The sequence below is a fragment of the Pteropus medius genome, unplaced genomic scaffold (genome assembly GCF_902729225.1).
Source record: "Pteropus medius unplaced genomic scaffold, Ma_sr-lr_union100, whole genome shotgun sequence".
Lineage (NCBI taxonomy): Eukaryota > Metazoa > Chordata > Mammalia > Chiroptera > Pteropodidae > Pteropus > Pteropus medius.
Window position 1 is genome coordinate 54,269,632 of NW_024349800.1, and position 26,857 is coordinate 54,296,488.

The 26,857-nt window shown below is 56.4% G+C and overlaps 1 protein-coding gene and 1 long non-coding RNA gene across 3 annotated transcripts; one reads left to right on the forward strand and one right to left on the reverse strand.

Annotated features, from left to right (window-relative positions):
• Positions 1 to 75: 75 nt before the first annotated feature.
• On the reverse strand, positions 76 to 3,731 carry LOC120621914 (uncharacterized). 2 transcript variants are annotated; one of them, XR_005658341.1, is made up of 3 exons: positions 3,430 to 3,731; positions 3,162 to 3,328; positions 76 to 357 (listed from the first exon to the last, which is right to left on the reverse strand). It is a non-coding gene; the product is annotated as an uncharacterized LOC120621914 (long non-coding RNA). The 2 variants fall into 2 exon arrangements; XR_005658340.1 differs by having other exon boundaries at positions 3,162 to 3,731.
• On the forward strand, positions 2,772 to 26,055 carry HS1BP3 (HCLS1 binding protein 3). Its single transcript, XM_039887761.1, has 7 exons — positions 2,772 to 2,927; positions 6,012 to 6,177; positions 9,511 to 9,718; positions 10,024 to 10,237; positions 17,783 to 17,943; positions 21,017 to 21,152; positions 23,852 to 26,055. Exons 1-7 carry the CDS (start codon positions 2,896 to 2,898, stop codon positions 24,108 to 24,110), a joined length of 1,176 nt encoding a protein of 391 aa, XP_039743695.1. The 5' UTR covers positions 2,772 to 2,895; the 3' UTR covers positions 24,111 to 26,055.
• Positions 26,056 to 26,857: the final 802 nt, after the last annotated feature.

Sequence of the window (26,857 nt, forward strand, 5' to 3'; positions counted from 1 at the left end):
CTTTCATTCGTTCATTCATCCTTCCACACACATCATTGCTCATCTTGTCTACAAACAAATTGGAAACAAATCCAATAAAGCACATGAGCGTGTGTATTTATTCAAGAGACACATTGGGGAAAGTGGTTCCTTTTTCAAAACTTTTTCCTGTAGGATTTCTTCAAGAAAATCTGACTCAGATAGAGGTAATAAAGATGTTGGTCATGACGATGGTGGATGATGGTGGTGGTGATTGGTAAGTCGAGGTTTATGGGACACTTTTCTGCCCCTCAGGCAGGAAACGTGACACACATCATCCCATCGTGTGTTCTGGAACCACTAAGCCCCAGCTTCTGTTGTTCTTTGTCACTAGGGCTTCTGTGGAGAGAGCACAGAATAGGGGCAGGGGGTTTGTTTCCAGACTTCTCCTGGTCTTGTTTCCAGACTCAACTTTCCTTTCTCTGGGCCACTTTGGCAGGTGACATGACCTCTGTTTCTCATCGCATGGAGAGGAGAGTCTACTGTGATAGGGTCTGTGACATCCTGCATGTCTCTCCCTCTAAGCCCCCTTCCGAGGGAAAGTGGTCCCTGGACTCTATTGTCCCAGCCCCAGCTGTGGCCCTAAATGCAGCCAGCAGAGGCGAACTGGGCATAGTGAGTGAGCAGACAGCAGGAAAGAGCCAGAATGTTGAAGAAGGGGCAGGAAAGGGGAAATTGAAGGCAGCAGGTCCGTGAGCACGCTCCGAGAGCACAGGGCTGGAGTGTCCTTGCACTGAGATGCTCCAGAGTCTCCGCAGGGCCTGGAACAGAGGCCCAGCTCAGTAGATGTGAGTGAGTGAGTGAGTGAGTGAGTGAGTGAGTGAGTGAGTGAAAAGGGCATGAGAGATAGTAGTTTCGTGATGGAGTCTGATTGGCAGCAGAAACAGACCATAGAATTCTATTTTTTTAGTTGCTAAACTTTAGAGCAACACTAACACACTGATTAAATGTCACTTTGTGCCAAGCCCTGGGCTAAGCGTTTTACAGGTGGTTGCAAAGAGGTGGAAAGTTTGTTGATCAGAGTTCCAGGGTGGTGGGCCTGGGGAAAGGAGGCTAGTCCTTTGGGAAAAGGCAGCCAAGCAGAAACCCCATCTCCTCTTCCCAGAGGGTGAAGAGCAGCCCTGGGAGGGGGCGTTCTCAGGAAGAGAGGAACGGAGCAGGAGGGAACCTGGAGAGAGGGGTCTGCCCACAGAGAGGGAGGGGGTATTACCATCTCCGTGAGAGGGAGGCTTGGGTGACAAAGATGCTCTTTTTGACCAAACTTTAGACTCCTCTGAGCCCTCTTCTCCACTACGCCTTAACCTTGCCCCCCATCCCTTTCTGTCTTTGGCCTGCCTGGTCCAGTCTTAGTGAGGATGTTGCTAAGTCAGTTTAGAGAGACGCCGCCTCTCTGGATATCTGATCACCCTGGATATCTGCTCAAGTTCCTCATTACCCCACCTTTGACATCTGAGTCCTTGGCCTGCCTTCAGCGAGAATCCCCCTACCTTGCTGTCTCCTCCCATAATTTTCTATCACTGAGCCTCACCCTGCCCCTTGGCTGTAAATCCCTACTTGTCCTTGCTGTGTCCAGAGTTGAGCCCTATCTCCTGTTGCAATAGTCTCGTTCCCTGCCGCAGTAGTGCTGAAAAAAGTCTTCCTTACTGTTTTAACAAGTGTCAAAATAACGTTTCGTTAGCGAGGAGAGGAAAGACACACAGTTTTCAGGAGCTTTTGTTGGGAAGGTCCCTGTTAGCCACTGGAAGGCCTCCGGAGCCAGGCTACCGTTTCTTTAGCTGATACCCCACAAAGGGGTCTAGGTTATCTTGCTTGCTGGGTTATAGGTTACCACATATGACCCTCCTGACATCTCTCCACGCATCCCTAGGGCCCTGAGCACTGTGCATATTGTTTCCCAAAACTCTCCCCAAGGCAGGGGGACCGAATAATTTATCTTTTGAAACAGGCCACTGCAGCACTCCTACGAGTGAAAGGGGCATTGTTACTGACAGCAAGGGTCCTTATGCCTTTGATTAAATTTAACTTTAAATCCTAGCTCTAGAAATCCTCTCTCTCTGTAACGCTCCAGGACCTAGCCCTTTCCCTGGATAATCAGCAACCCCAAGGCAGCAGAAGACAGCGGCGGGGCCTGACTACTAGTCACAAAAAGTCCGTACCTCTGGCGGCTAAAGATAACCTCTTGACCTAAATTACATGTCAGCTCCTGATCCCTAAGGTGGAACTACCCGCTGGCTACTTCTTCCTGAAACCAGACATAGGGACGCTGGACCAGACCTCCGAGCTCTCCCCCAGACCTGGAGAAATGACATTACCCTGACCTCACCTCCGACTCATCATACCCCACCACCTCCCCAAACCCTCTAATCCACGGCGTCTTGTGATTTTGCCCTAAATAATCCGTGACCTACACGCTGTGGGGGTGTTCTGACTTTGGAGCGTTCGCTTCCAGTTCTCCTGGGTGGTGCCGTTCGTAAGAGCCAGTTTCCCCACTGCGATTCTGTTTCGTGTTTGGCTCTGCTAGCCCGGGCGGACGAACTCTTTCTGTTCGATGACAGTCCTAACAATTCCTGGACGACAGGTGCAGATCAAGAAGACTTTGGGCTACGAACGGGAGGGCCTCCTTTTCCTTGCGCGCCTCCCAGCCACCGGGTTGGCTCTGCACACTGGGTCTGACGCCAGACGGCCCATGGGGCGTGGTGGGGGCGGGGATTTCCAGAAAGGCCTGGAAACCCACGCCTGCCCCGGGCCTGAGCCGGTGGCCGCTAGGGGCGGGCGGCTGAGGGCGCCTGGGCAGGCTGGGAGCGGGGGCGGGGACTCTGCGACGCCAGCGCCCAAGGTCCCGTGACGGCGCGCGCCCTGCCCTGAGCCGTTGCCGTCATGCAGCCCCCGCCGGTGCTCGTCACCTCCAGGTGAGCCAGGCCCCCGCGCCAGGTTTCCGCAGCGTGGGGTCGCGGTGCCTGCGAGCCGCGGCCGAGGCGCCCGGGCCGGGCAGCGAGCGCAGGCGGCCGCCCCCAGGCCGAACCAGGCTCTGGCCGCGGCTCGGGGCTCGGCCCCTCCGCCACCGTACCGGAGAGGTGGGCGGCATCGAGTGTCCCTGTTCTGCAGATGGGGAGCCTGTGGCCCCCAGAGGCTAACGAACTCACCTAAGACCCAGTGGAAGGTGGTTCTCCTCTCCCCTTCCCTGCCGACCTGCGTTCATTTTTTTCGTGGCCCAGAAATCGAGTCCTGCATTCATTCCTTCAGCGCTCGCCGCGGGCGGGGTCCCGGGCTCCGCAGTGGGGACGGGGGCGATTCAGACTGAGGCCCGGCCCTGCAGCGGGAGACGCGGAGATGAACGCAGAGCTGCGGGGACCCGGTGCTGGGAGGGGTGGTCAGTTCGGGTTGCCATGGGAACACCGTGCAGGAGTGTACCCAGGTTTCTGGGAGGAGGTGAATGAGGCCGCATCCTGCAGGAAGAGTGGATGGTGACCCCTGAAGGGGAAAAATGAGGGGGCGGCTGCTCAAGGAGGTAGCTCATGACAAGTGCAAGTTAGAGCAAAGGCCTTGGAGGGGGCCCTGGGAAGCAGAGGACGCAGTGTGGGCCCTCCCGGTTCAGGCTCCGAGGACCCAGTGCAAGGCAGACCCTGGAAAGGCCGGCATGGACATGGTTTTACCCTCTTCCCCGCTCCCCCCCCTTTTATATCTGTAAAGTGAGTCACTTCATGTATTTTCATATCCACCACCCTTGTTCCCCCTACACCAAATCTTGGGCAAAGACAGCAATTTTATTACATAAATCAACGTGTTACCCAGCACAGCTGTTATTTTTCAGCTGTAACTGAACTTCCCTATGACTTCAGGTCTAGGAAAACAGGATTCTTTAAGCGAACCCTGACGTGAGAACCTGCTTAGTCTCCTCTGCGTGGTACAGGGAGGTTAGAGGTTCTTCCCTTCATTGGCAAATGAGATTTCCCAAGTCCCACATAAGTCACCTCCTCTCACTGAGCCTCAGTTTCCTTTTCTGCAAGAAGGTGGTTTGAGATTGACAGGTATGAGCAGGGCCAGCAGCAGGCACCCTTAGCCACTTGCAGACCAGTGAGAGTGTGACTTTGAACCTCAGTGCCTGGGCAGGGCTTGTTCACAGACTCGGCCCGGCAGTAAAGGCCTGGTGAAGGCCAGGTTTGTGGCGTCCGTTCCTTCATGTTTGCAGGCACTGGCAAAGCTGCCTTCAGGTTAAGTGCAGATGCCTTAGCGCAGTCTCCAGGCAGGCTAGGCTATTCACCGCTGGTCCCAGCTCAGCTCTGCAGCTCAGCTCTGCAGCCCAGCATCACCACCTGAGCTCGACTTTCATTCATCCAGCAGATCTTTATCCAGCAGCTCTGTATACTTTGTGCCTGGTACTGACAGGAGGTGCCCGTCAGCGGGGAGATAGGGGTGTTGGGGGAACTGCCTGGGAGTGAAGCTTGGCTCTGCCTCAGACCGGCAGAGAGCACAAGCAGGTGATTCTCTTTTTGTACCTGTTTTCCTGTCTTTAAATGGGTCCAAGTGGCAGTGCCCTCTTGTAAGGTTGCCACAGGATGAGTGTCTCAGACAGATAACGTCCTTAGAACTGGCAGAAGTGCCAGCCACTGTCACACCCACCTTTAGTCTGGCTTGGCCCTCCCATGCTCCTAACAGCAACGCCCATGTGCCACACGGGGAGCAGCGCAGGCTCTGCTCCGTGTGGGGCCAGGAGCGCTCACTTGGTTACTGGCGAAAGGAAGACAGGGCCGATGCGTTTGGTGTGTTCGTCCCTCTTGCACGTGTCCATCGGGGCTCCTCTGACACCCAGCCGAAGGCGGGATCGCCTGGGCCTTCCTAAGTGATTTGGACTCATCGCGGTGCGCCTTATACCCGGCAGGTGTTCGCGGGTGTAGAGGTTTGTATGGTCAGTGGATGTGTATACACACTTCACGTGTAGGCATATGGCGATTGTCCTCCCCAGATGGTGACAAATGGCATCACGCCGGTGACTGTCGCAGGCATAATGTGGAGATGGGAGGAATCTGCATGGAGGGAGTGTTGGGGGCAGGAAGATATTTGACTATTTGACAGGTTGGGATATAATTCCGGAGGGAAGGGCCTTGCCTGAGGCAGTTTTGGGTGGACCCCTGCCTGCCCCTCAGGGCCTCCCCTTGTGCTCTGAGAGTCCTGCCCAACACCTAGGTCTCCGCCTTGATGATAACGTGCCTGCCACATCCGGTCATAGGTGTTGGTGTGACATATGGTTGTGTGCACGGGTCTGCCTTACCCTTACACAGAATGAGAAACACATTTAGCTTTTTTCCTAACTTCAGAGAAAACGTTCCATAACTTCTTTGCCTTGCATATAATTCACTATGGTTGGGGAGCATTTTTACAAATTCTTCAAGCGTTGCAGTGTTTTGCTGAGTATCCCCTCAAAGCCTTGGAAAGTACCTTGCAGGGTCCCCAGAACTAATGAGGGCCCAGCATCCAATGCTCTTTCCATCTACACCCGCCCCCACCCCCGACCCCCTCACCCCCCGTGCTGGGCAGGTTGTGTGGCAGCTCTGCCGCCTGCAGGTTAGCTGGAGAGATGTGGCTCTCCAGAGTCCTAGGCAGGTTTCATTCCCGCGTTATGTGCACAGAGCTAGGCATTTTCCCTGGAGTGACTAGAGTCCCCCAGGATGCCACCTCCACAAATCCTGCAGGAGCTGCAGTGCTGAGATTAAGACACTTAGCCGTCCATGATCTTCCACGAGCCCCACTTTTCTCTGTCTCAGCTGTTCGGGTCCCTGAGCGACCCAAACACAGGGCCCAGGCTGGGAAGCCAAGCTTCATGAGGGGCTGGTGTGTGGCAGGGCCAGCGGCCTGGAGCAGTGACCACTGGGTACAGCCAGTGACGCGGCCTCGCACGCAGGCCCACTGGGCCACCTACAGTTCCTGCCTGCGTTTCTCTCGAGAAGCCTGCTGGCTAAAACCTGAGCTTCCTTTGCCTTCTTTCCCTTTGACAGGCAAGTTCAGAATGCCCACACGGGCCTCGACCTGACCGTGCCCCAGCACCAGGAAGTGCGGGGCAAGATGATGTCTGGCCACGTGGAGTACCAAATCCTGGTGGTAACCCGGCTGGCTGTGTTCAAGTTGGCCAAGCACAGACCCGAGGATGTCGTCCAGTTCCTGGTGAGCTGGGGGCTCTGCCAGGATGCTCCCAAGGGTGCCCGAGGTCCAGGGGTCCTGCTGGGCAGACTACCTGCCAGCAGGGTACAGCAGGGAGCGGGCACTTCTCCAGCACTCACTCAGGGCCTGGAAGTGCCAGAGGTTGCGGAACAATAGGGACATGAGTGAATCAGGAGCTTACAGTCTGTGGGGAGAGAAACTTGTAAGGGGACAGATACAGGCGGTGACAAGAGCACTTGGGGCGCTATGGAAGTATAGAGAAGAGACAGTTAGCCGGACGGGAAGGGTTCTGGAAACTTCTCAGAAGAGGTGAGGGCTGAGCTATGTTTTAAAGAGCAGGTGGACTCAAGCAGCAGCAAATGGGAGAAGAGTGTCCCAGGCAGAAGGCACAGCTAAGGAAAGGCTCGGAGGCTCGAAACGAGGTGTTGTATGGGGACCTATGAGCCGTCGAGTATCGTCCTGGAGGAAGTAGGAGATGATGAGGGTGAGACAGGCAGAATCCAGGGCATGAAGGGCGTGGAGGGAACCTGGCTTGTTTGCAGCCGAGGAGGAGTTTTAAGTAGGGGAGTGACATGGTCCTGTTTGCCTTTCACTGGCTGGTCTGGCGGGAGGGTGGAGCTGGATCGGAAGGAACAGGGCAGCGGGCAGTGACCCCAGTTACGAAGCTAATACAGCAACGCCCCAGGTGAGGGCTGGGAGCAGCCAGCAGCAGTTGGTATGGAAGAGAGGAAAAGGGGTGAACATAGCTCCAAGGTGACACGCGTGTAATTCGCTGACTAGTTGCTTCCATCGACTGAAATAAAGGGCACTGGTGGAGGTCCCAGGGGAAGTGCCAGGTGTGAAGTGTCCGCCTGATGGATCCGTGTGGACGGGGTACAGGACAAGTTCGGCGGGTTCGGGAGGCATCAGCGTGGAGGCCATGCTGGCCGTCTGGGAGTGGAGGAAGTTGCCAGAAGACAGACCTGGAGCGTGGCGGGAAAGGCCAAGGAGGACACCCTGGGGACACCCCGGCCCAGGGGCGGTCAAGGAGGAGGCGGAGCCTCCAGGATTCTGAGGGAAGAAAAGAGAGTGTCGCAGAGTCACAGGCGCTGAGGGAGGAGTGAACTTCAGGAAGGGGCAAGGTCACGGACTCATTCGTTGAGTATTTACCTTTGGCTTCTTGTAAGAGGGTCTGGAGCTGTGAGCAGTAGAGACAGGCCACAGGGTGGTAGATAAAGGTGCAATGCGCCAGAGTCTGCGGTCCAGACGGGAGCAGCCGGCTGCGGGTTTGCACGCAGGGGTTTCTGATCTCCTTCCTGGCAGCCAGGAAAGAAAGGGAAAATGCATCGCCTTGCTCTCGTGACCTATTAGAAAAGACACCAGATTCTAAAAGAGAAAAATTTATGGTACAAACCTTTCATTAAGGGACAGTCAGTCCATCATGGGAAGCAGCTAAAGGGTGTGATGTTTTTCAAGGTGTACCAACTCCACGCATCACACCAATGCCACTTTTTCCTGACCAGTGACACCCTTGCCCTCTGGGGTGTGCATATGTGTGCATGGGTGAGGGTAAAGGAGACCACTTTTGCTTCCCATGGGATCTAGGAATCTCTTTGAAGTTTTATGATTTAGCTAAAAAATAAAAATTAAAAAAAGTGAGCCTTTTGCATCCTACTCCTTAAAAGGACATACATGCTTTAATGTAAAAATGGATTTAATTGCTAACCACACATTGAACCAGCCCGTAGGAGGAGGCACTGTATTTGCTTTCTGTTCAGCAGTGACATGCCACGTCTGCTGGCAGTGCAGGCACACACCGGTGTCAGAGGAGCGTGGGGTCGTGGTACTTTCTGCCCGGCGCACACCGGGGCACCGGTACACAGGAGTGCTCACCCTCAGCTCTCGGTGCCTCTCCCTCAGCCTCCTCCGGTTCCAGAACCCAGGACCTGGTGGGCGTGTGGGCCCAGCCCGCGTGGAGTAGTCCGGCCAGCAGAGGGCGCTCGGCCCCCACCCTGTCGGCTCTGCTGGATGGGGCTTCCCGCACTGAGTTTTAAGGAGCCCCCAGGGTGGAAGCCTGCGTCACTCTGTGAAAGGGTCCCCTTCCCTTTCTGTGAGGGCTGTTCTCAGGGAGGCTGTGGAACCAGGCTTTTGTGCGGACACGGGCAGGCTGCAGTTCCCTGTCCCAGATGCTTCCCCGTGGGGGTGGGGATGAGGGTGAGGGTTCAGGCGATAATGCTGGTGGCTTGGGGCTGTGTGCTCCAACACCGTTGTGCAACGGGATTGCCAGGTCCTCTGTGTGCGATGCATCCAGATGCCCCGCAGCCCACCGGCACATGCTGCGGGTAAGGGCTGGCCCCAGAGTCCAAGTGACAATGCCCATGTGTCCAGGCTCGATGCTCCCGCAGAGAAGTTGGAGGACAGGCCCAGCAGGCCGGGAGAGCACAGGCCAAGGGAGGACTCTGGGCTGTTGGTGGGGTGTGTGAGCAGAGCGAGCGGCTCCACTTCTCAGGCCCAGGTTGGGTTGTACACACCACAGTGATGGCGCCAACTCTGCGCTATGGCTGCTCGCCCACGTGGGACCAGGAGCCTCTTGGGGCAGAGACATGCTGAGTGACTCCATGCAGAGGAAACACGCAGCAAGAGCTTGACCAATGAGCAAGCGAGCCCTTAGCTGCCATAGGAGTTCTGGGGAGAGGCTGGGAGGGGGCTGCCGCAGACCCTGGACTCTGTGGGAAGCTGAGTGCTGGCCCCAGGTGACCCAGACGGCTAGGACCACCGTCTAGCAGCCAGCAGGAGCCCTGGCCTGCTTCTCCGAAGTCCTGGTATGCAGGCGGGTCCTGGCCAGGAGCAGAGAAACTAACTTTGCAGTATCTGGCCCTTCGCCACCTGAGCTCTGTAAGGATTGGCCTCGCTGGAAGGCCACTGCTCATTTGCAGGATGATGACCCAGAGAGCCACACCGAGAAAAGGTGCCTTCTGCTGTCCGTCACAGGAAGGTCACCTGACAGCCGGCCAGACTGCGAGGTCATCTCGCTAATGCACCGAAGGCTTAGAATGGAAGCAGTGGCCATGGTCACCTGTGGGCTGGCGTCCCTGTATCAAATGTCTCTGCCTGGGCCTGTGACAGTGCCTGGAATGCACCATGCTTGCATCTTTCCTTTGGCCCACGAAGACTTGAGTAATTGAGCCTCGCTTTGCCTCAGAGAGTCACAGAATGGAGCCTGAGGCAGGGAGCTGGGAGGCATACCCCATGCACACGTCTGTCCCGGGGGAGGACTCTGTCCCCGCTTGGGACCTCTGTTTGAGGTGAGAGGAGCTCTCTCTTTTCACTCCTCACTACATGCTTCTCTCATTCCAGGTCTCCAAAAAGTACAGCGAGATTGAGGAGTTTTACCAGAAATTGAGCAGTCGTTATCCAACAGCCAGCCTTCCTCCGCTCCCCAGGAAGGTCCTGTTCGTCGGGGAGTCTGACATCCGTGAAAGGAGAACCGCGTTCAACGAGATTCTGCGCTGCATCTCCAAGGACGCTGAATTGGCTGGCAGCCCAGAGCTGCTGGAATTCTTAGGTACCTGAGGGTCTGTCCCAAGTCCCCGAGGTCCCGCCGGCCCAGAGCTAGGCCACGGCAGGCCCCAGGCTCAGCAGCCGCTGCCGCTGGTGCTCGGAGGCTCCCACCTATAACCACTCCACTCCAGGCTTCGCCGGTGCCCACTAACTCTCGGGGGGCTGCACAGGCACTTGGAGCCCTGGCTGCCCCCATCTACCCAGACCCACTGCCCTGGAAGCCCTCGGGTCCTGGCCCAGCAGCCTGGGTGTGGTGAGGCCCCTCGTGCCCTGGCAGTGGATGTCAGATATCCCCTTCTCCCTCCACAGGCACCAGATCCCCAGGGGCTGGAGATCTCTCCAGCAGAGACATTTCTGTCCTGGACACAGACAGCCAGGCAGGAGACGATGAAGAGGCTTTTGACTTCTTCCAGCAGCAAGAACGAGCAGAGAGGCCGCCTACCCCAGTCCAGAAGGGCGAGGATGCAAGCAAGTCTTCAGAAGAGGAGGAGGGGGAGGCACTGGACCCTCTGGGCATCATGCGGTAGGTCCCCTGTTCTGGGAGGGCCCCTTTCCGGCTGATTCCAGGCTCTCTGGAGACAGTTCCTGCCCCGTGGGAGTCTGAGAAAAGCCCTCTCTTCCCTGGGCCATCACCTTGTATGGCCAGATGTGCTCGGGGACTGGCTCTCTGCTCACCCTCCACGTTGCCTTGTGTCATTGGGGCTGAGCTCAGCTATCACCTGCCCCACCCTGGTCACAGGATGGCCCCTCAGCTCTGCACTGAGGCCTGGCGAGCCACCCCCCGACACCTCAGCAGCCCAGGCTGCCTGAACCCAGCTAGCCAGCCCAAGGGCCTGCGTATTTCATCCAGCTCATCACTGGCAGCCTGACACCGGTGGCCTATGACTAGGGCTCCCTGGGCCGTGTTTCACTGTCTGTAAAGCAGGAATGTTTGCTTGGCCCTGCCTCCCCACAGGTGGTTGTAAGGTTCCCTTAAATGACACAGGTGGCGGGTACTGGTGACCCATGAGGTGCCAGCAGTGTTCGATGCAGGGAGGTACAGTGAGGCCAGGGTCCCCTGGCCAGTGGAATATGTACACACCCGTGTACACACGCAGACGCCCACACGAGCAGGCACAGGTCCATGTGCGCACGCGTGTACACTGGCTGGAGGAGAAGAGGCAAGCCAGCTGTGGTCTCGGTGGTCCCTTCTGCCGCCTTCTCCTTCCTTCTCCTTTCCTGGCCTTCAGGGTGCTGCTCCTGAGCCCGCATGGCCCACCTCGTGCTGGGGAGCAGGCTGCAGGTTAGATGAGGCTGTAGAGCCAGACATTTGCTCCCAAGGCCCCCTCGAGGGGCACAGGCTGATTGGGACCTCCGACCAGGAGATACGGGGGAAGCAGACAGGCTCAGCCACCCCGCAGCCCTCGCTGCTGTTTTTCGAGCACCGGCATCAAGCTGCGTGGCACTTTGCAGTGCGTACGCCATGTTTCGTCGACGCCCTGAAAGCAGCTGTTCTTATCCCATTTTACAGATTAAAGAAACAGAGGCAAGTACCTTACCTGAGAGCAGACAGCTCATAAATAATGGTACTGGGATTCGAACTACGTGTCAAATCCTTGACTGCCTGGGTTTGAATCCTGGCTCTGCCATTTACCAGCCATGTGTCCCTGGCACGTGGTTCCTTCAGTATTCTGTAACAAAACAGGGGTAATGACAGCGCCTGTCTCTTGGGGCTCTTGTGAAGCTTGAGTGAGTTAACAAATGTGAGCGCTTAGCCTTTTGCACGGCCCCATCTTTCTGCCCCACCACCTCCAGAGACCCAGGGGGACAGTCTCTTCTGCCACGACGAAATCGGCCAAAGCTTAGTCCACAGATGCGGGAGGCCCGTTCCAGAGAGGAATGAAGGCTGATGGGAGGTCAGGCAGGGGCAGTGCGGCCGAAACATGGAGAAGAGGGTTGCGAAAGCTCTGCTGCTGTCCTCGGGCCCCTGTCCTGGCGGAGGTGCAGCGTGGGCACACGGGGCAGAGCGTGGCCGTCCGGGCTGCAGGGTGGCCGCGAGACCAGCCGAGAGGGGACAAGGATTCACTCTCGGGAAAGATGCCCAGGTGCTCAGGGAGCCGGAGGCCGGGAGCCGGATGCCCCGCAGCACCTGACGCCCAGGGGTCAGGCCCCCGCCGCCTTTGCACAGCCAGCCCTGACCCAGAGCAGGGTCAGCGGCCCTGTGTGAGCAGCAGTGAGGAGGGCCGGTTACATCAGGTGGGATTTGTCACAGCCACTCCTTATCAGCCTTGTGTGGCCTGCAGTCCCTTCTTAGACATTGTCTTGGTGAGCACGAAGCTTTGTTTGAGTTCACACTCTCTGTTGTTCTGAGTTACCACACGTAGTGCCAAGCTGAGATGGACCTCGGAGGTTTGTGCCAGCCTCTGGCTGAAGGACATGCTTAGCAAAGAGGCTCCTTTTTTGGGTAGGAAAATGCCCTTTGGGGTTGGCAAGGGCCGCCCTGACTTCCATGCTTGCTCCAGCAGCACATCGTCGGGGGATGCGTCAGCCATCCCAGGACCACCTGCCCCCAGTGCCAGCCCTGGCTCTGCGCTCCGGGGCCTCACTCCTGAATCGTAGGAAAGCTTAGCCCCGAAGCAATCCCAGAGGCTTGAGACCTTCTGCCAGGTTTTCATTCACATTTCAGTCACCAGTGTGACCACAGTCTGTGCTGTCACTTCATCAGGGGTAATAGCAACTAATGTTTTTAAAGAGATTATTAACTGCTGGGAACTGATTAGAATTTACATGAATAAAATATTTTTTATTCTATGTCATTTTTTTTTTTTAAAGTCACGAGGCACCAAATTGCTTTCAGGTCCCCTTGTGTCTGGTTTCGGAAATGGTGCCCCTAGGGAGCTGGTACTGGCACACGCTCATTTTGTGTCTGAGGATGCTGAAGTGTGGAGTCAAGCAGCTCATCCAAACTCATCCAACCATGAACGGCAGAGTCAGGACTTGATGCCACCTGCCCGCATTGTCCCTCAATTCCAGTCTCTCAGCAGCTCGAGAGGTGGGTAGGGCCTTAGGATTCTCTCCCTTCTACAGATGGGTAAATCGAGGACAGAGTCGACTGGAGGCTCGGCCAGAGCCTTGTGTGTGGCAGTCGTACCTGGAAGTCAGATCTCCCCTGGCCCTTCCTGGGACACTCAGGTGGGCTGTTGACTTTCTCGCACAGTGCCTCCCGCTCTGTCCTGTGGTGGGGGACGTTCTGTTCTTTGCAGATGACTTGGGCTTTGCCCATGTGTTTCTCCATCCCGCGCTCTCAGTTCCTCTGCAGACGCTGCAGCCCTGCCCTCTTCCCAGCCGCGCCCGGCCTCCACCCGCAGGCGCCCTCCCGGGTCTGGCTCTGGCGTCGGTCCTCCCTGCCGCGGCCACCGGGGGGCGCTGTGGCTCCGCTGCAGGGCTCCTGGAAGGGTGGGAGCTGCCAGCACAAAGCCGGGAGCAGGGACTGGCCCGGCTTTTCTTTGTCTTTGAAACCTGGTTTTGATTAGCGAAAAGACGAGTTACTACACCATTAGAAAGCGCTTAAAGATAGAAAAAGCCCCCACCCGGCCCATCCCGACCCCGCGCTCTTCTACGTGCGGGGTTTTGTGCGTCCTCGCCGCAGCGCGAGCCGCAGAGCTGCGGACGTTCGCGGATGTGCCCTTCACACCCTGTTCTTTCGCTTAGTGTCCCCTCGCGGTCGCTTTCCCCGTCGCGCCTAGTTTTCGTATCTTTCTATTTTCGAGACTTCACGGTTCTGAGAACGACGAAGTTCCACCCTAATAGCCCTGCCTTCTGCAGGAAATACTACTCCAGAAACATTTTTAATTATAACTTGAATCATATACAATTAGTATGTGAAAATTGAAAACACACAGTTGCTTTCCCCCGCGAAGATACACTCTTTGGGATATTTGTGTTATGTTACCAAAATGGGATCGTGGTCCATGTGCCCTTCCCTAATTGGCCTTTTCTTTTAAGCTTGTATACTGCATCTCGTTAGGTCAATATAGATTTCTACATTCTTACTCTGTGCTAGTCCATTGGGTCATTGTGCTGTAAGTGGCATTGCCAGGCCCCTGCTTGGGGACATTCTGTTTTCTGTAGGTTTTTGCTATCACGGGCAATGAGGAACTTTTTCGTGTACGGAGTGGTTATTCTGTTGAGCTTTCCCCCGAGATACCTGCCCCAAGCGGGGTCCCCCAAAGCTTCTGTGGGGGGCCTTGGCTCTGCCGTACAGTGAAGGGTTCTTTGTGGACTTCGTGTGCTCTGCTGGGAAGGCCTCTCTGCGTTTTCGACCCCTGCCCGCCCACTACGCCCACTGCCTCCCACCCCTTAACCCCAGCTTGCAGGGAGCCTTCCAGGCCCCTAATCCCCGAGGACTCAGCTTGCCGAGGGACGGGCTGGTTCCTGTCCAAGCACGCCTTCTTGTAAGGCCGGGCTTCCCACACTCTGCCCAGAGGAGGGGAGCCAGCGCCCAGGGCCCTGTGCCGTGGCCTGGAGTGGATGTTTCTTGGGAGTGCAGAGCTGGGCGGACGCCGATGGGGAGGAAGAGGAGAGGGGCAGCCGGGACACAGGGCCATAGCCCATGTGTGCGACCTGCATCCATGTTCACATGACCTGAGTGAGGGGAAGAAATGGAGCTTGGAGACTGAATGACTCACCTCACACCCCTGCGGTCAGAAAACCGGCGTCATCCTAGACATGCCCCTTCCGCCCACTGATCACTTCAGCAGTCTGAATTTATAGGCTCGTTTTCCTTCTCGTGTTCCCCCGGATCTCGTCTCCCCCTCACACAGGGCTGCTCCCTGAGTCCAGGCCCCGGGCATTTCTCCATGGGCCATGAGCAAAGCTTCCTGGGGGACAGGTTTCTGGTCACGCCCAGGCCACGCCCCCACAGACCCTCCTAGGATGAGGGTCTCTCAGTTCCTCTGCCTGAGTCATTTTTCTACCCTGAGCCCACCCAGGTCACTGCCCGCCTCTGCCATCACCTCCTCTAGGAAGCCCTCCTCTGTCCTGGAATTAATGTCCTGTATGGTAATGATTGATTTCCGTGTTTGTGACAGCTGGCGGCTATGAGTTTCTGGGGACGGTGGCAAGTCTTACTCATCTCTGCGCCCTCCTCACTCACACGGGGTCTTGCACGTGGCAGGTGCTGGGTCGTGGAAGGCACTCTGAGTGAATGGATGAGCTGCTCACAGAACGGCTGACGGGAGGGGCAAAGACCAGCCGCGGTGACAGCAAGTTTGGAGGAGGCACGAGCAAGCAGAGGCTTCCTATACGTGGTCCCGCGTCTCCAGCTGACGCTGGGAGCCTTCTTTATTCATTCTTTTTCCCTCCGCCCTGGGGCAGTGGGCGGAAGAAGTCTGGATAAGCGATGTCCCGTCACCTTGTCTGTGCATCTATCTGTTCATCTGTCTCTCCTTCCTTCCCCCTCTTCCTTCCTCCTGCCATCCATTCATCTATCCATCCATTTTTTTTTTCATTCGGTGTTTATTGAGCATCTGCTCTGGACCACTCCTGAGTCCCAGAGACCGAAGTTTGGGGACAGATCAGGACAGGACCCCGGGGGCTTTCAGCTGTCAAAGGTCCCTATTTCCTGCTCGTTCTGTGTTCCCTGGAGAGGGTCAGGGAGAGTCGGGGATCCGGGAGATGCCCAGGGTGGCATGGGGTGCCTGACTGTGTAGCCCTATGTGCTATAGTTGAACTTCATTTCAGTTCGAGACAACAAAAGATCAAAAACATCTCCAGGGAGGAAAACAAGAACCCTCATCCAGTTTGAGAGGAAAACTCATGTAGTAGGAAAATCAGGACTGATTTGCGCTCTCAGACCCAGAAATAGGTGTAGAAAGGGAAATCTTTGCATTCTCTGCTTGGCTTCTCCAGGAATGATGAAGTGCATTGGTTTTCTCTCGCTTTCCTTTGTTCTTCGTGCTCTCTCTGATTCTGGTCCGTGGGAAGCCTCTCCCCCCGTGCTGCAGAGGACCCTTTTGCTGGGTACGATGTGAGTTTGCTTTCCCCAGGAGCTGTTTCAGGACATGCTGGGTTTCTGGCCTGTGGACCGGCAGGCAGTGGCCGCAGAGTGGCAAGGCCCAGCCCTGCCCTCCCGGAGAGCTGCAGCCCTGGGCCGGGGACTTTCCCTGCTGAACCTGGGAGCCGGGCCAAGCGTAGGGTGGCTGCAGAGGGTCACTGAGGGACAGCAGTGGGGCAGAGCCTGCAGGCGCCAGGCTGACCAAGTGATTCCCAAATCTGACTGATCATCGATTCCACAGGGACTCAGACACAGCTTCCCGGACCTGCCCCTGGGCTTCTGACTCCATAGGTCCCGGCTGGGGCCGCCTCCAGCTAGCCTGCCCCGAGGGTCATGGCCTGTCTTTGGTACCTGTTTCCCAGGAGTCATTAGAACTGAACTGACTACCTGACCAGTGAAACAAAAGAGAAACATCCCAGTAAGAGCAGCCCCCCGACTCAAGGTGTGTGAGGAGGCACGGCTGGAGTTTCTGGAAAGCACTTGCTGTTAGGATGGAGTCCAGGCTGCTTTCACCTTGCCCAGCATCATAGGCAGGGCCTGAAGCTGACGCCAAAGCAGAGGCATGTCCCTGGTGGCCTGTGACGTGAGCCTGTCTGGCTTGTGCCAGGAATGGAGGAAAACCAGGGACGGAGGTGTGGGGCTTCCTGGCACAGCCCCTGCCACTGAGTCTCTGCTCTCCATCACTGCCATCAAACTGCACCACTGTCTCCCAAAACACCGCAGGATGGAGCCTGTCATCCCCCCTCCCCCCGTCCTGTATCTCGTTCCGCTCGTGGGATGCTTTGAGCGGCAGGAGCAGGACCGTGACGGCCCTCGGTTCCAGCTGCGGTGTCGCCCTGCCTGCTCTGTGGCCTCGAGCAGACTCCCAGCTCCTCTTCAGTCTGCCCGACCGGCTCCCTCCTGTGGCTTTCCAGCAGGTAGCTTCTCCCCACCTCAGCCGGGCGCCTGATCCTGCCAGGCGTCTAAATCCAGACCGTGGGAACGGTCACCTCTGAGCACCCTGCCCTCCCACACCCAGGGCGGCCCTGCTGCTATTTTTATCTGCTGCTGGTTAATCTGTCCCGTTGTTCGGGGGCAGAACCAGCCTCTCGATGCAGTTTCGCCACATAGTGTCACCAGCATGAGCTCACAGGATGACCTTAGTCTGGGGGAGCTGTCCGCCAGGCAGGTAGGCGGGCCAGAAATCCCGTTTCCAGTAAAAATCTTACTCTCATTTGTGGGAACCTTCGAATGGCTGCTTTAGGCATCAGCCACAGGGATTGGATCCCATTGTTGAACTAAAAGCAAGTTTGTTCTTTCATTTCCTGGTGGTGTGTCTGACAGTGATGGGTGCAGCTCTGCAGCGCTCGGCCCCACGAATGCTCACGTGCGCGCTGCGTGACCACCCCCTGCACCGGGGCGTAAAGCGCTCCCACGGCCCCGGGCAGGGCCCGGGCCACCTGAGGGGTGACCGTCGGTGGCACTCTGAGTAGTCGAGGGGCTGAAGGAGGGGGGTCTGCTCAATGGGACTGAAGCCTTTTCTAGATCAATGGTGGTTACACCACTCAACGGACCAGGAATGTGTATGGGGAAACGGAGCAGTTACCAGGCTGCTTTCTGCTCTCCCCTGGGGCCAGGCCCTGAGGTTTACGGCATCCACCCCATTTCCAAGTGGCATGGAGTGACTCTGAGTCTGAGCTCTGGGAGCACTGAGGTTGGCGGCCCCCACAGCCTCTGGAAGGAGAGCGCATTCTCTGACCTGTGACCATGCAGGCAGGCCCGAGGCCGGAATGGCCCCTCAGGGATGGGGGTCTGGCAGTCAGCGTGTAGTCCAGATGCCCACCCACCCCTCCCTCACAGGGGTGGTTCTCCAGGCACAGGGCTTGGCCGATCTGCTAGCAGGGTCTCTACCTCCAATGTCAGGTCCTTGGAAAGTTCCTTCTGGACACAAGCTCAAGCCCGCCCAGCACCTGTGTAGGTCTGACAAGGCCACCTGCGCCAGCCAGCGGGGCTGTCCTGAGACATCCTAACCTTGAGTGTTGTCTGATTGTCCAGCTCCAAGAAGCCTAAGAAACGCCCTGAAGTGACCGTGGAGCCCAGACCCTCACCCCGGCTCACCATCTTCGATGAGGAGGTGGACCCCGACGAGGGGCTCTTTGGCCCGGGCAGGAAGTTCTCCACCCAGGGCCCCACAGAGGACGCACCCCCCAGGGACCGTAAGTAGAGCACCTAGGGTGTTCCCATCACTCTTGGTGTCCCCTCGGTGACTCGACCAGTCTCTGCGAGTGGCTTTGGACCTGCCCAGGATGGAAGTCTTCCCCTTGTCCTGTTTTGACATGGCACATACTCGGCTGATGGAGGTTTTCAGTCATTGTCTCAATTTGTCCCAATGTATGCTGAACGTTCATTTGCCTGATAGTCACTTTACTCCTATTTTTGGGTTTTGGTTTTTTTTTTCTGTCATTTTGTTTTAGGTGAGCTGACCCCTTTCAGTATTTCCTGTAGTGCAGGCCTCATAGTGGAGAAGTCCCTCATTTTTGTATGTCTGAAAAGGTCTTTCTTTCTCCTTCACATCTGAAGGAGAGCTTAGCTGGATACATTATTCTTGGCTGGTCGTTCCTTTCATTTAACAGTTTGAATATTTGATTCCACTCCTTTCTGGCTTGTAAGGTTCGTGCTGAGAAGCCTGATGATAATCTAATGGGTTTTCCTTTGTAGGTTACCGTCTTCTTGTCCCTGGCTGCCCTGAGAATTCTGTCTTTCTTGTTGATTTTTGATCATTTTAATACAATGTGTCTTGGCGAAGGCCTTTTTGGCTTGAGATAACTGGGTGTTCTATTGACTTCTTGAATTCTAAGCTTCAGCTCATTCCTTAGATTTGGGAAATTCTCGTCAACTATTTGTCTGAAAATGCTTTCTAATCCCTGCTCCTTTTCCTCCCCTTTGAGAATTCCCATGGTTCTTATGTTTCTTCTCCTGAAGGTATCAGCTAGTTCTTGCATTTCTCTTTCATTATTTTTCATTCTTCAGTTTCTCTCTTCTTCCTTCTGATTTATTTCTAGATTTCTGTCTTCAATATCACTGATCCTTTCCTCTATTTGGTTAACTGTATTTCCCAAGCTTGTTATTTCATTTTTCAACTCTTGCAGTGTGTTTTTTTTTTGTTTTTTTTTTTTTATCTCTCCAGAAGGTCTATTCGGTTCTTTTTGAGGGTTTCAGTTCTCCTTGCTAAAGAATTCATTCTGCTCATCTAGTCGTTTTTCTAGTTCCTGAAATTGTTGATATGATTCGTTTCCGATCTCATTGAGTTTTTTCAGAAGTACCAACCTGAATTCTCTGTTATTTAAGTCGTATATTTCTATGTCTGTAAGCTTATATTCTGGACATTTTTCTCTTTCTTTCTGAGATGCCTTGCCACCTCGTTTGTTTATGGTGTTTAATGGACTATTTCTCCGCCTGGCCATTAATGGAAGTGTAACCTGCTTTTTTTTTTCCAGAAAGAAGATTTGTTATATAATGGTCTCTAGCCTGTTGCAAAGAAGGTGTTTTTCTTTTGGTTTCCAGTAGGTGGCGTCTAAGCCTCTTGGATCTCTGCTTTATATAAAGTCTTAATAATGTCTTTTTTCTTCCTTATAGATGTTTAATCACGCTCGCCACCCTCAGTCTCAGTTCCTGTCAGTGTTAGCAACAGTTTTGGTAGTGTTAGATCCGATTCCCCTGGGGTTCTGCAGTGTTCTCTCTCGGAGGGTATGTGAGAGGAGCCTTCTGGGCCGGGAATTGCGGGCTGCTGCTCAGCCTCGGTTTTGCAACCACGGCTGGTAAAAATCAACTGTTGTTTCTCTGCCATCCCAGCTTTTCTGCCATCCCCGTTTCTCGGCCTTTTGCCCTGATGCTGGGCCCTGCCACCAGCCACGTGGAGCTCACAGCAGTCCCAGGCAGGGCTGTTCAGGAAACTCGCTGCTCCTTCTTCCCTCCTCCTCCTCCTACAGGGAGCTCTGGCTGCGAGAAGCAGCTTCTCTGTTTCTCCCAGTCCACCGCCCGACACCCAGGGTTCTGACCTGTGGTAGCTCTTATGTGCTTGTGTGCAGTTTGGGTGTTTTTTGTTGAGTTTTAGATATTCAGCTTATTGTTGTTTCAAGGGGAGAGATCTGGGAATGTCTCTCACTCTGCTATGTTTAATCCAATCTCCAATTTTCTGCTGGAGAAATCTAGTCTGGCACCTCATTGCCCACAGCGTGGAACATTCTGAGACCTTATGTTTATTCTGATCATCTCTTAAAAGTGAAGGGTAGTTTTGTCTGTTGCTTCGAGAAATGTGGATTGGGATCAGCGTGGCCGGACATAGGTCCCGGAATTGCTGCCATTCTGTAGGGTTTGGATTGTGACAAGAGGGTTAGTGTCACCCACGTAGATCCCATGGGAGGGTTCTGTGCAGAGCTGGAAAAGGGAAAGCTGAGTGGCCCTAGGACGTCTACGCTCATCCCTGGGTCTGACCTTTCCTCACCCTGCCAGGCCATCATCCAGGGCCAGGAATCAATGTCACCCATTCATTCAGCCAGCACTTGGTGACTACCCACGTGGTGCTGGGCCTGAGAACATATTGACGAGTGAGACACAATCTGGCCTCAGGATCTCTCATGGGAGGCATGACATCTCCTGACAATTACAGGGCAGCCTGAATCTGCATCAGGTCCAAGCAGTATGTCAGTGCCTGTGGGGAGATCCGGGAAGACTTCCTAGGGTGGGTGTCAGGTGGATCCTGAAGGTCAGCGCGGTTTGCTCGGCCTGCTGGAGTCTCTTCCCGGTGGAAGGGCCCTGATCCCCTTTCCTGATCCCCTCACCACTGCATCCCCAAAGGCAGCAACCCCTGGCAGGTACTTGGCGCTCAGTCAGTGCTTGTTAGAAGACTGGGGTGCAGCCATGGGGGCTGAGCTACGACGTCCAGCCGGGCCAGGTTATGGGGAGCCCAGTGCAGTGAGCTGAAGAGGCCTTTTCCTTCTAAAAGCAGTCGGAAGACCACGAGGACTTGAACCAAGTGGTGCCATCAGCTGACCGGCCCAGTACAGAGGGGGATGGGGCTGGGCAGACAGGCGTGCCGGCCCCGATGCGCACCTGTCCCTCGCCCCACCTGGCCCCATCCCTTGGTTCTCCTGCGCTCTGCCCTGTTCCTTGCTTAGCCTCTCCCAGCTGGGCCAGGAGGCTGGGCCGGGCTGTCTCCACCCTGCACCCCGGGCCACTGAGGATGGGCCAGAACGTCCTCTCATCACTCTGCTGCTACCTTCTCCACAGCCCTGAAGTTGTTTGACGATCCCGACCTTGGCGGAGCCGTGCCCCTGGGTGACCCCTTATTGCTGCCGGCTGCTCGTGAGAGTGAAGGGCCCCTGTCCCGCCTGGGCCGCAGGATGGCCTCCGAGGAGCTGTTCAGGTACCACCTGTCCCCAGCGGTGCTTCGCCAGCTCTGAGAGTGACCTGGACAGCGGCAGGGACCTGTCCCTACGTGGGAGCTTTTCACTAGTCTTGGCTTCTGAGGGAAGGAATCCTGGGCCGGGGAGGTGGGAGCCTGTGGGTGGGAACTGGCCAGGAGGCAGTGATGGGGATTCGGTGAGTGGGGGTGGGGTCCAGCAGCTCAGCAGCTTCCAGAAAGCGAGAACTTTGTGCATACATATCTTTTTCTTTCCTTTCACACTTATATTTTAATAGTTTATATAAAGATTAACTAAATTATCTACTTGCATAAGCGAGTATAACTGGCATAAACAGTCTTGGGAACAAATAAAACCAACTCTTGGCAGCATGCAGCTCACCTGGAGGGAGCAACGTGCAGACGTGCTGGACAGTGGTCCCCAGCAGGGTCCCATTAGCAGGCTTTACAGAGAGGAAAATAAGGCTTAATCTGTTATGTGGAGGATGATTGGCAGAGTGTGTGCAAATCTGATGGCCATTACTCGCGGGGTGCTTGCTGTGCATCCCACAGCGCGCTGGTCTCTTAACACGTGATCCCAATTAATCCTCACAACCCCTGGGTTTGGTGCTGTTACCTCTGTTTTTTTAGAAAATGAAGTGCAGGAGAGGTAACTGGCCCAAGGCCACAGCTCCCAAGTGGCAGAGCACGATTGGAACCCAGGCCAGCCTGCCTGTCCTCCCCACTCCGCCCAGGACCCTCTAAGCATTTAGAGGAAGAGGAGAGGCTGGGAGGGCCACCTCCCACCCCAGGGCAGCAGCTTTCCTGGGGCTTCTGCGAGGGCCGCTGCACCCTGAGTGTGTTTGGCACTGTGCGTCTCCCCATGGCATCCTCCATGCCCTCCAGAATGCACACTGTGCTTGGCGATTTACAGGAAGCCAAGCTGTCTCTCTCCAGAACAGTTACGTGGCCCTGAGGTGTGTGGTCCCTGGAGGCTGTCACCTGCACCCTCATTAGCAGCCTCGGGCTATCACATGGCCCTCTAAGTGCCCATCACAGACCGGCTTCTTGTCTTTGCATCCCCACGGCCCCTGGCGCCTGTTCGTTCTCCTCTGCCGTCCTCGCCCCTGACTGGGAGGACAGGCTGGGAGAAGCTGGGATTGTTGCCATGTGGTTAAGGGAGAAACTGAGGCACAAGGAAGTGGACTACACCCCGGAGAGTGGCAGGGCCCGGCAGAGCATGTCCCATCCAAGGAGCCTCGGTCATCTCCAGGACTCAGCTTGTCCCAGATGGGCAGTTCCAGGGGGACCTTCCTGGCCTACTTGATTCTAAGTTCATGACACCGGCGCGCTCAGACCCGTGTCCTGCAGACCCTCATTTCGGGGGTTGTTCCAAGGCGTGACCTTCAAAGGGGCCACCTGGCCAGACGTCTGGGACAATACCAGTGTTATGCCAGGACCCTGCACATGAGTGGCTGGGGAGGGAAATGCCACACAGCATTTCACTGTGTTCATGGGACCTATTCTAGCCATGGCTCAGGAGCCCAGATGGAGAGAGAGCGCTTAGAAAGGGGTGCCCATGTGGGGTATCCCAAGTGAGACTGCCCCACCCCTACCTCAGAGCAAATCCAGCCTCTGACTAGGTTACAGAATCAGTGCTGTGCTAAGCAGTATAAATCCTGAACTTGACACAAGGTTCTAGCCGCTGCTCTTTTTTCCCCCAAGCTCCCAGCTCTGAGGATAATTCAGTCCCTCTGAGCTTTTTCAGCCTCCAATGGAAGATGCAGGAGCCAGCGCCTGCCCCAGGGTTGCTCAGGGAAGGGCTGCGGGTGGAGGGAGCCGGGCACCTCTAAGCTGAGGTTACCAAGAGCATCCTGTCCTCGGGTAGTGCCTCCTGGGATCACCTTGAACCCAAGACAGCTGTCCGTGAGAGGGTGGGTGGTGGGATGGGTTGACTAGGCCTTCCATTGTGTCTGGTCTCCAGGAACTGAGTTTTTTCACCAGGCAAAGAGGGCAGAGTTGGGCTGTGGCCTGCCTTTCTTAACTGCCATTCGGTACCTGGGGCTGGTCCTGTGTGACCATCACATCACTGTGGCTGTTAGTCCCACCCACTGATGGGCCATAGAGGAGTCTTGGTGAGTCCTGGCTGAGGCCCTCACTGGGTTCTGTCTAGTGTCCGTGTGGCCCACAGAGCGGCCTTGTGAGTAGGCAGACGCCACCACCCCAAAGCAGTCCGAGCCCCTCATTTATTATTCTCCTGGCTGCATCTGGTCTAGATGAGCGCTCAGCTTCTTAAGTCAAATATGGTTTCGACTCAGGCACTGCCACATGCTAACTCTCATCTCAGGCAGGTCCCTCAGCCTGCTGTGACTCGAACAGCCCCACCTGCAGATCGGAGATTTGGCCACACTCCCCCACACAGGATGATGTGTCTAAAGTGCTTGGCAGAGTGCAGGGGCTCCATATCTGGCAGCTGTTGTTATTTCTTGAGAAGTTGAAGGAAAACTCAAAGAAACCAGTGTGTCTAGAGTGAGGCCACCTGAAAAGCAGCTCCCTGGAGGGTGCTGAGGGGCAGGTTCTGCTCCTGCTGCCCTATGGGGTTGCAGAGAAGGGAAGCCTGCCCTCCAGTTCCTCCCTGGGGGCAGGGTGACTTAGGGGCAGGTCGGGGCTTCTCCTTCTGCAGGAGGTTATGCTCAGGGCATCATCTCCCTGTGGTTCCCTAGAGTTGAAGAAGACTTGGACCAGATTCTGAACCTGGGGGCTGAAACCAAACCCCAGCCCCAGCCTAAGCCCAAGCCGCCAGTGGCAGCTAAGCCAGCGCTCCCCAGAAAGCCAGCCGTTCCCCCCAGAGTGGGCCCGTCCAAGGCCGTGGCTGAGCAGCAGAAGCAGCAGCAGCAGATCCAAGCCATGGACGAGATGGACATCTTGCGGTACATCCAGGACCACGACACACCTGGCCAGGCTGCTCCCAGCCTCTTCTGACCCTCCCGCCCTGTGCAGGCCCTGGCCCAGCCGTCCCTCTCCTGTGGAGGGGCGTGTAGTGAGGTGGGCACTGTGCCCTTCAGGCCAGGACCCCTAGCCCCAAGGGAGGGAGGGTGGACACTCTGACTACCTTGTTCCTTTTTCTCCTGTGGGGTCATGGAAGCCTGCAGGGTGCAGGGAGAAGGTCACCGTAGGAATTGGAGCCCAGGGGTCTCGGCCACACCTATGTGATGGGGAGAGCATGCAGGGACACCTTGCTGACCAGTAGCCCAGCCCCCAGGATAGAGAGAGACTGGGGTGCCCAGGGCGCCTTCACTCGGGCAGGGAAACTCCCCACTAGCTCTGCCAGCCCTAGCACAGGAGGCTCTGCCAGCCCAGGTGGGGGCAGGGGCAGAGTCTCTGGGCAGCGTGGCTCCTGGGTCCCGTCAGCTCTGGGCACGTCCACCAGGAGAGGGGTACAGAGTGGGTGCTGGGAGGGCCTGGCTGGATGGGGTGTCCTTGAGCTGCTTCTGGTTACCAGGTACTAAACAGGGTGCTTTCCCTTGAGTCCAACTTAGAGACGACAGGCCCAGCCCTGCACCTCTGGGGTGTGGATGGCCTGACACCCCAGGTCTTCCTTCCTCTCTTTCTTTCCCAGGGACAGCCTGGCCAGCCAGACCATGGCCTCCTTGGGCCTCTGGCCATAGGGCCAGTGTCCACCTTTGCGGCTCCGAGCAGAGCGGTCATTACATCCTGCACACTCTGCCTGGACCTGCGGCCTGGCATGTGCCTTCTGTCCAGAGTGGGCCTAGGCGGGATGCTGTCCGCCTGCTGCTTCAGAGGCCTCGTCTGTCCAGTGACGGACGCTGTCGGGCTGTCCCCATCCCCTGGGTCCGGACCTGCTCACCGGCCTTTCACAGTGAGAGCCGCCTTCCCAGTGAGGAGGAGGGAGCCCTGTGCCAGGGCAGGGCAGTGCCTTAGCCTCCTCCCGGACCCCTCCCCACCCGGCACACGGGTCAGGACCTGGTGCCGTGCTCAGGGAAGTCTCAGTGATTGAATGATTTTAATGGAGCAAAGAATGTCTTTTTTAAATATATTCTTCATGTTCAGACCAAGTTTTTAATGTAACACGATTTTTTAATGAAACCAAACCACTGTTGTCCCTTGGCTCGTCCTGCCTGACAGAGGCATTGGAAGGGGGTCTGGGATGACAACCCAGACCCTTTCCTGATTGGGACCAACAGCCAACCCTAGGGGTGGCACCCCTGGCCCAGGCCGGGTCCTTTCTGCCATCAGAGCCTCTCCTACTCTGTCCTTGCCCTGTGCCAGGGCACGCAGGGTGGAGGGGAACACCCTGTCTGATCTGTCCTGTGTCTCACCCCCGTCAGCTGCCCAGTCCTGAAAAGGCTGCCCTGTCCCTCCACCCGTGCCAGAGAGGAAACAGGCAGTTCTGGGGTCTGAGAGCTGAAGTCCTCCTCTTGGCCTCATTCAGGCTCCGAGGGCGCCCTGAGCTGGCCATGGTGTGGCCTCTCAGCCCATGTCACTTCCGGTTTACTGCCAGGCCTTCACGCCCCACGCAGCCCCACCCAGCCCTCCCACACCCGTGCTGACTGCAGGACACAGCAGATGGTGGTGACGGCCAGCTCTGCCCGGGCTCTTTCCCACCCTGCTCTCTGCACCCCATTCCGTCTGCCCCTCCCACCTCCCACCAATGTGCGATGTGGGAGCAGAGGGCACAGTGCCCACGGGAGTCTGGCCCTCCAGCAGGGACCTGCCAGTCTGGTGTTGGTTCATTCGCTGCGGCCCGGCCTCCTCGGTGGCCTGGTGCTCCCTTCAGCGAGGACGTGCGCTTCCCAGATACCAGTGCTCACACTGCAGCTGTTCCTCACCGCAGGTCTGTGACCTCCTGCCGAATCAATGACACCGAGTCATTCAATAAAGTCTGTGGCAGCGAGTCAGTCCCGCATTTGCTAGTGGCATTCTTTTCTTTGCCAAGGATGGTGTGGCGGGGAGGGATTGTCTTCATAACAGTGGACTCGATGAGGGGAGCTGCCCTTGAAGGAACCCGGGGTCTTCGGAGGCTCCCAGGCTGCTGCTCCATGGGGTGGGGTGAGGACAAAGGGAGGGTTCCACTGTGTAAACCGAGGCAGAGGGGCAGGGGTCCGGGCCCGGCGGGAGTCGTGGGGTCAGTGATGGCTCAGCTGGGACCTGTCCGGGAAGAGCTCTGACACCAGACAGCACTGTCCATCTGTGCCCAGTCCTGTCCTGGTCTCCACCCTCCTGCCTCAGCTCAGATCCTGAGATGCTGCCTTGTGCTCAGGACCCCGAGATTCTGAGCAGACAGCTCTGCATGCTGACTCCCCCGGGAGCCAGCGGGGCTGTGCGGGAGCAGTTGGAGCCGGCTCTGGCCTCCCCCACCACTCTGGTTCTTGTGATGAAGCTCGCATTGGGGTCTTGGCTCCCGAGGACGAGCAGCTGGGTCGCTCTGAGAAGGAACACTCAGCACTCAAGCCTGGAGCTGAGAGTTCACCATGGAGGGAAAACAAAGGTTTAATCAGAGGCAGCAGCGCGAGTTTGTTCTGAAGCTGGCGGGAGCCCCGTGAACAGGATGTGCTGTCTGTGCGGGTCCCACTTCCTCCCAGCAGGGTTCCTCTCAGGAAGCCAGGAACTCTGGCCGGTTCTGGAAAGTCTTGATCCTAGTGCAGGTTCCAGCCAGGCCGATCACGGGGGCTCGCTGGAGAGCACCCACCTTTCCAAGCTCTGATGTC

Excerpts from the sequence above, each read along its gene's own strand:
- HS1BP3 (XM_039887761.1), top strand. The coding sequence starts at position 2,896 with ATGCAGCCCCCGCCGGTGCTCGTCACCTCCAG. Across the intron at positions 9,719-10,023 it reads AGAGCTGCTGGAATTCTTAG|GCACCAGATCCCCAGGGGCT; the intron begins GTACCTGAGGGT and ends CTCCCTCCACAG. Across the intron at positions 10,238-17,782 it reads GACCCTCTGGGCATCATGCG|CTCCAAGAAGCCTAAGAAAC; the intron begins GTAGGTCCCCTG and ends CTGATTGTCCAG.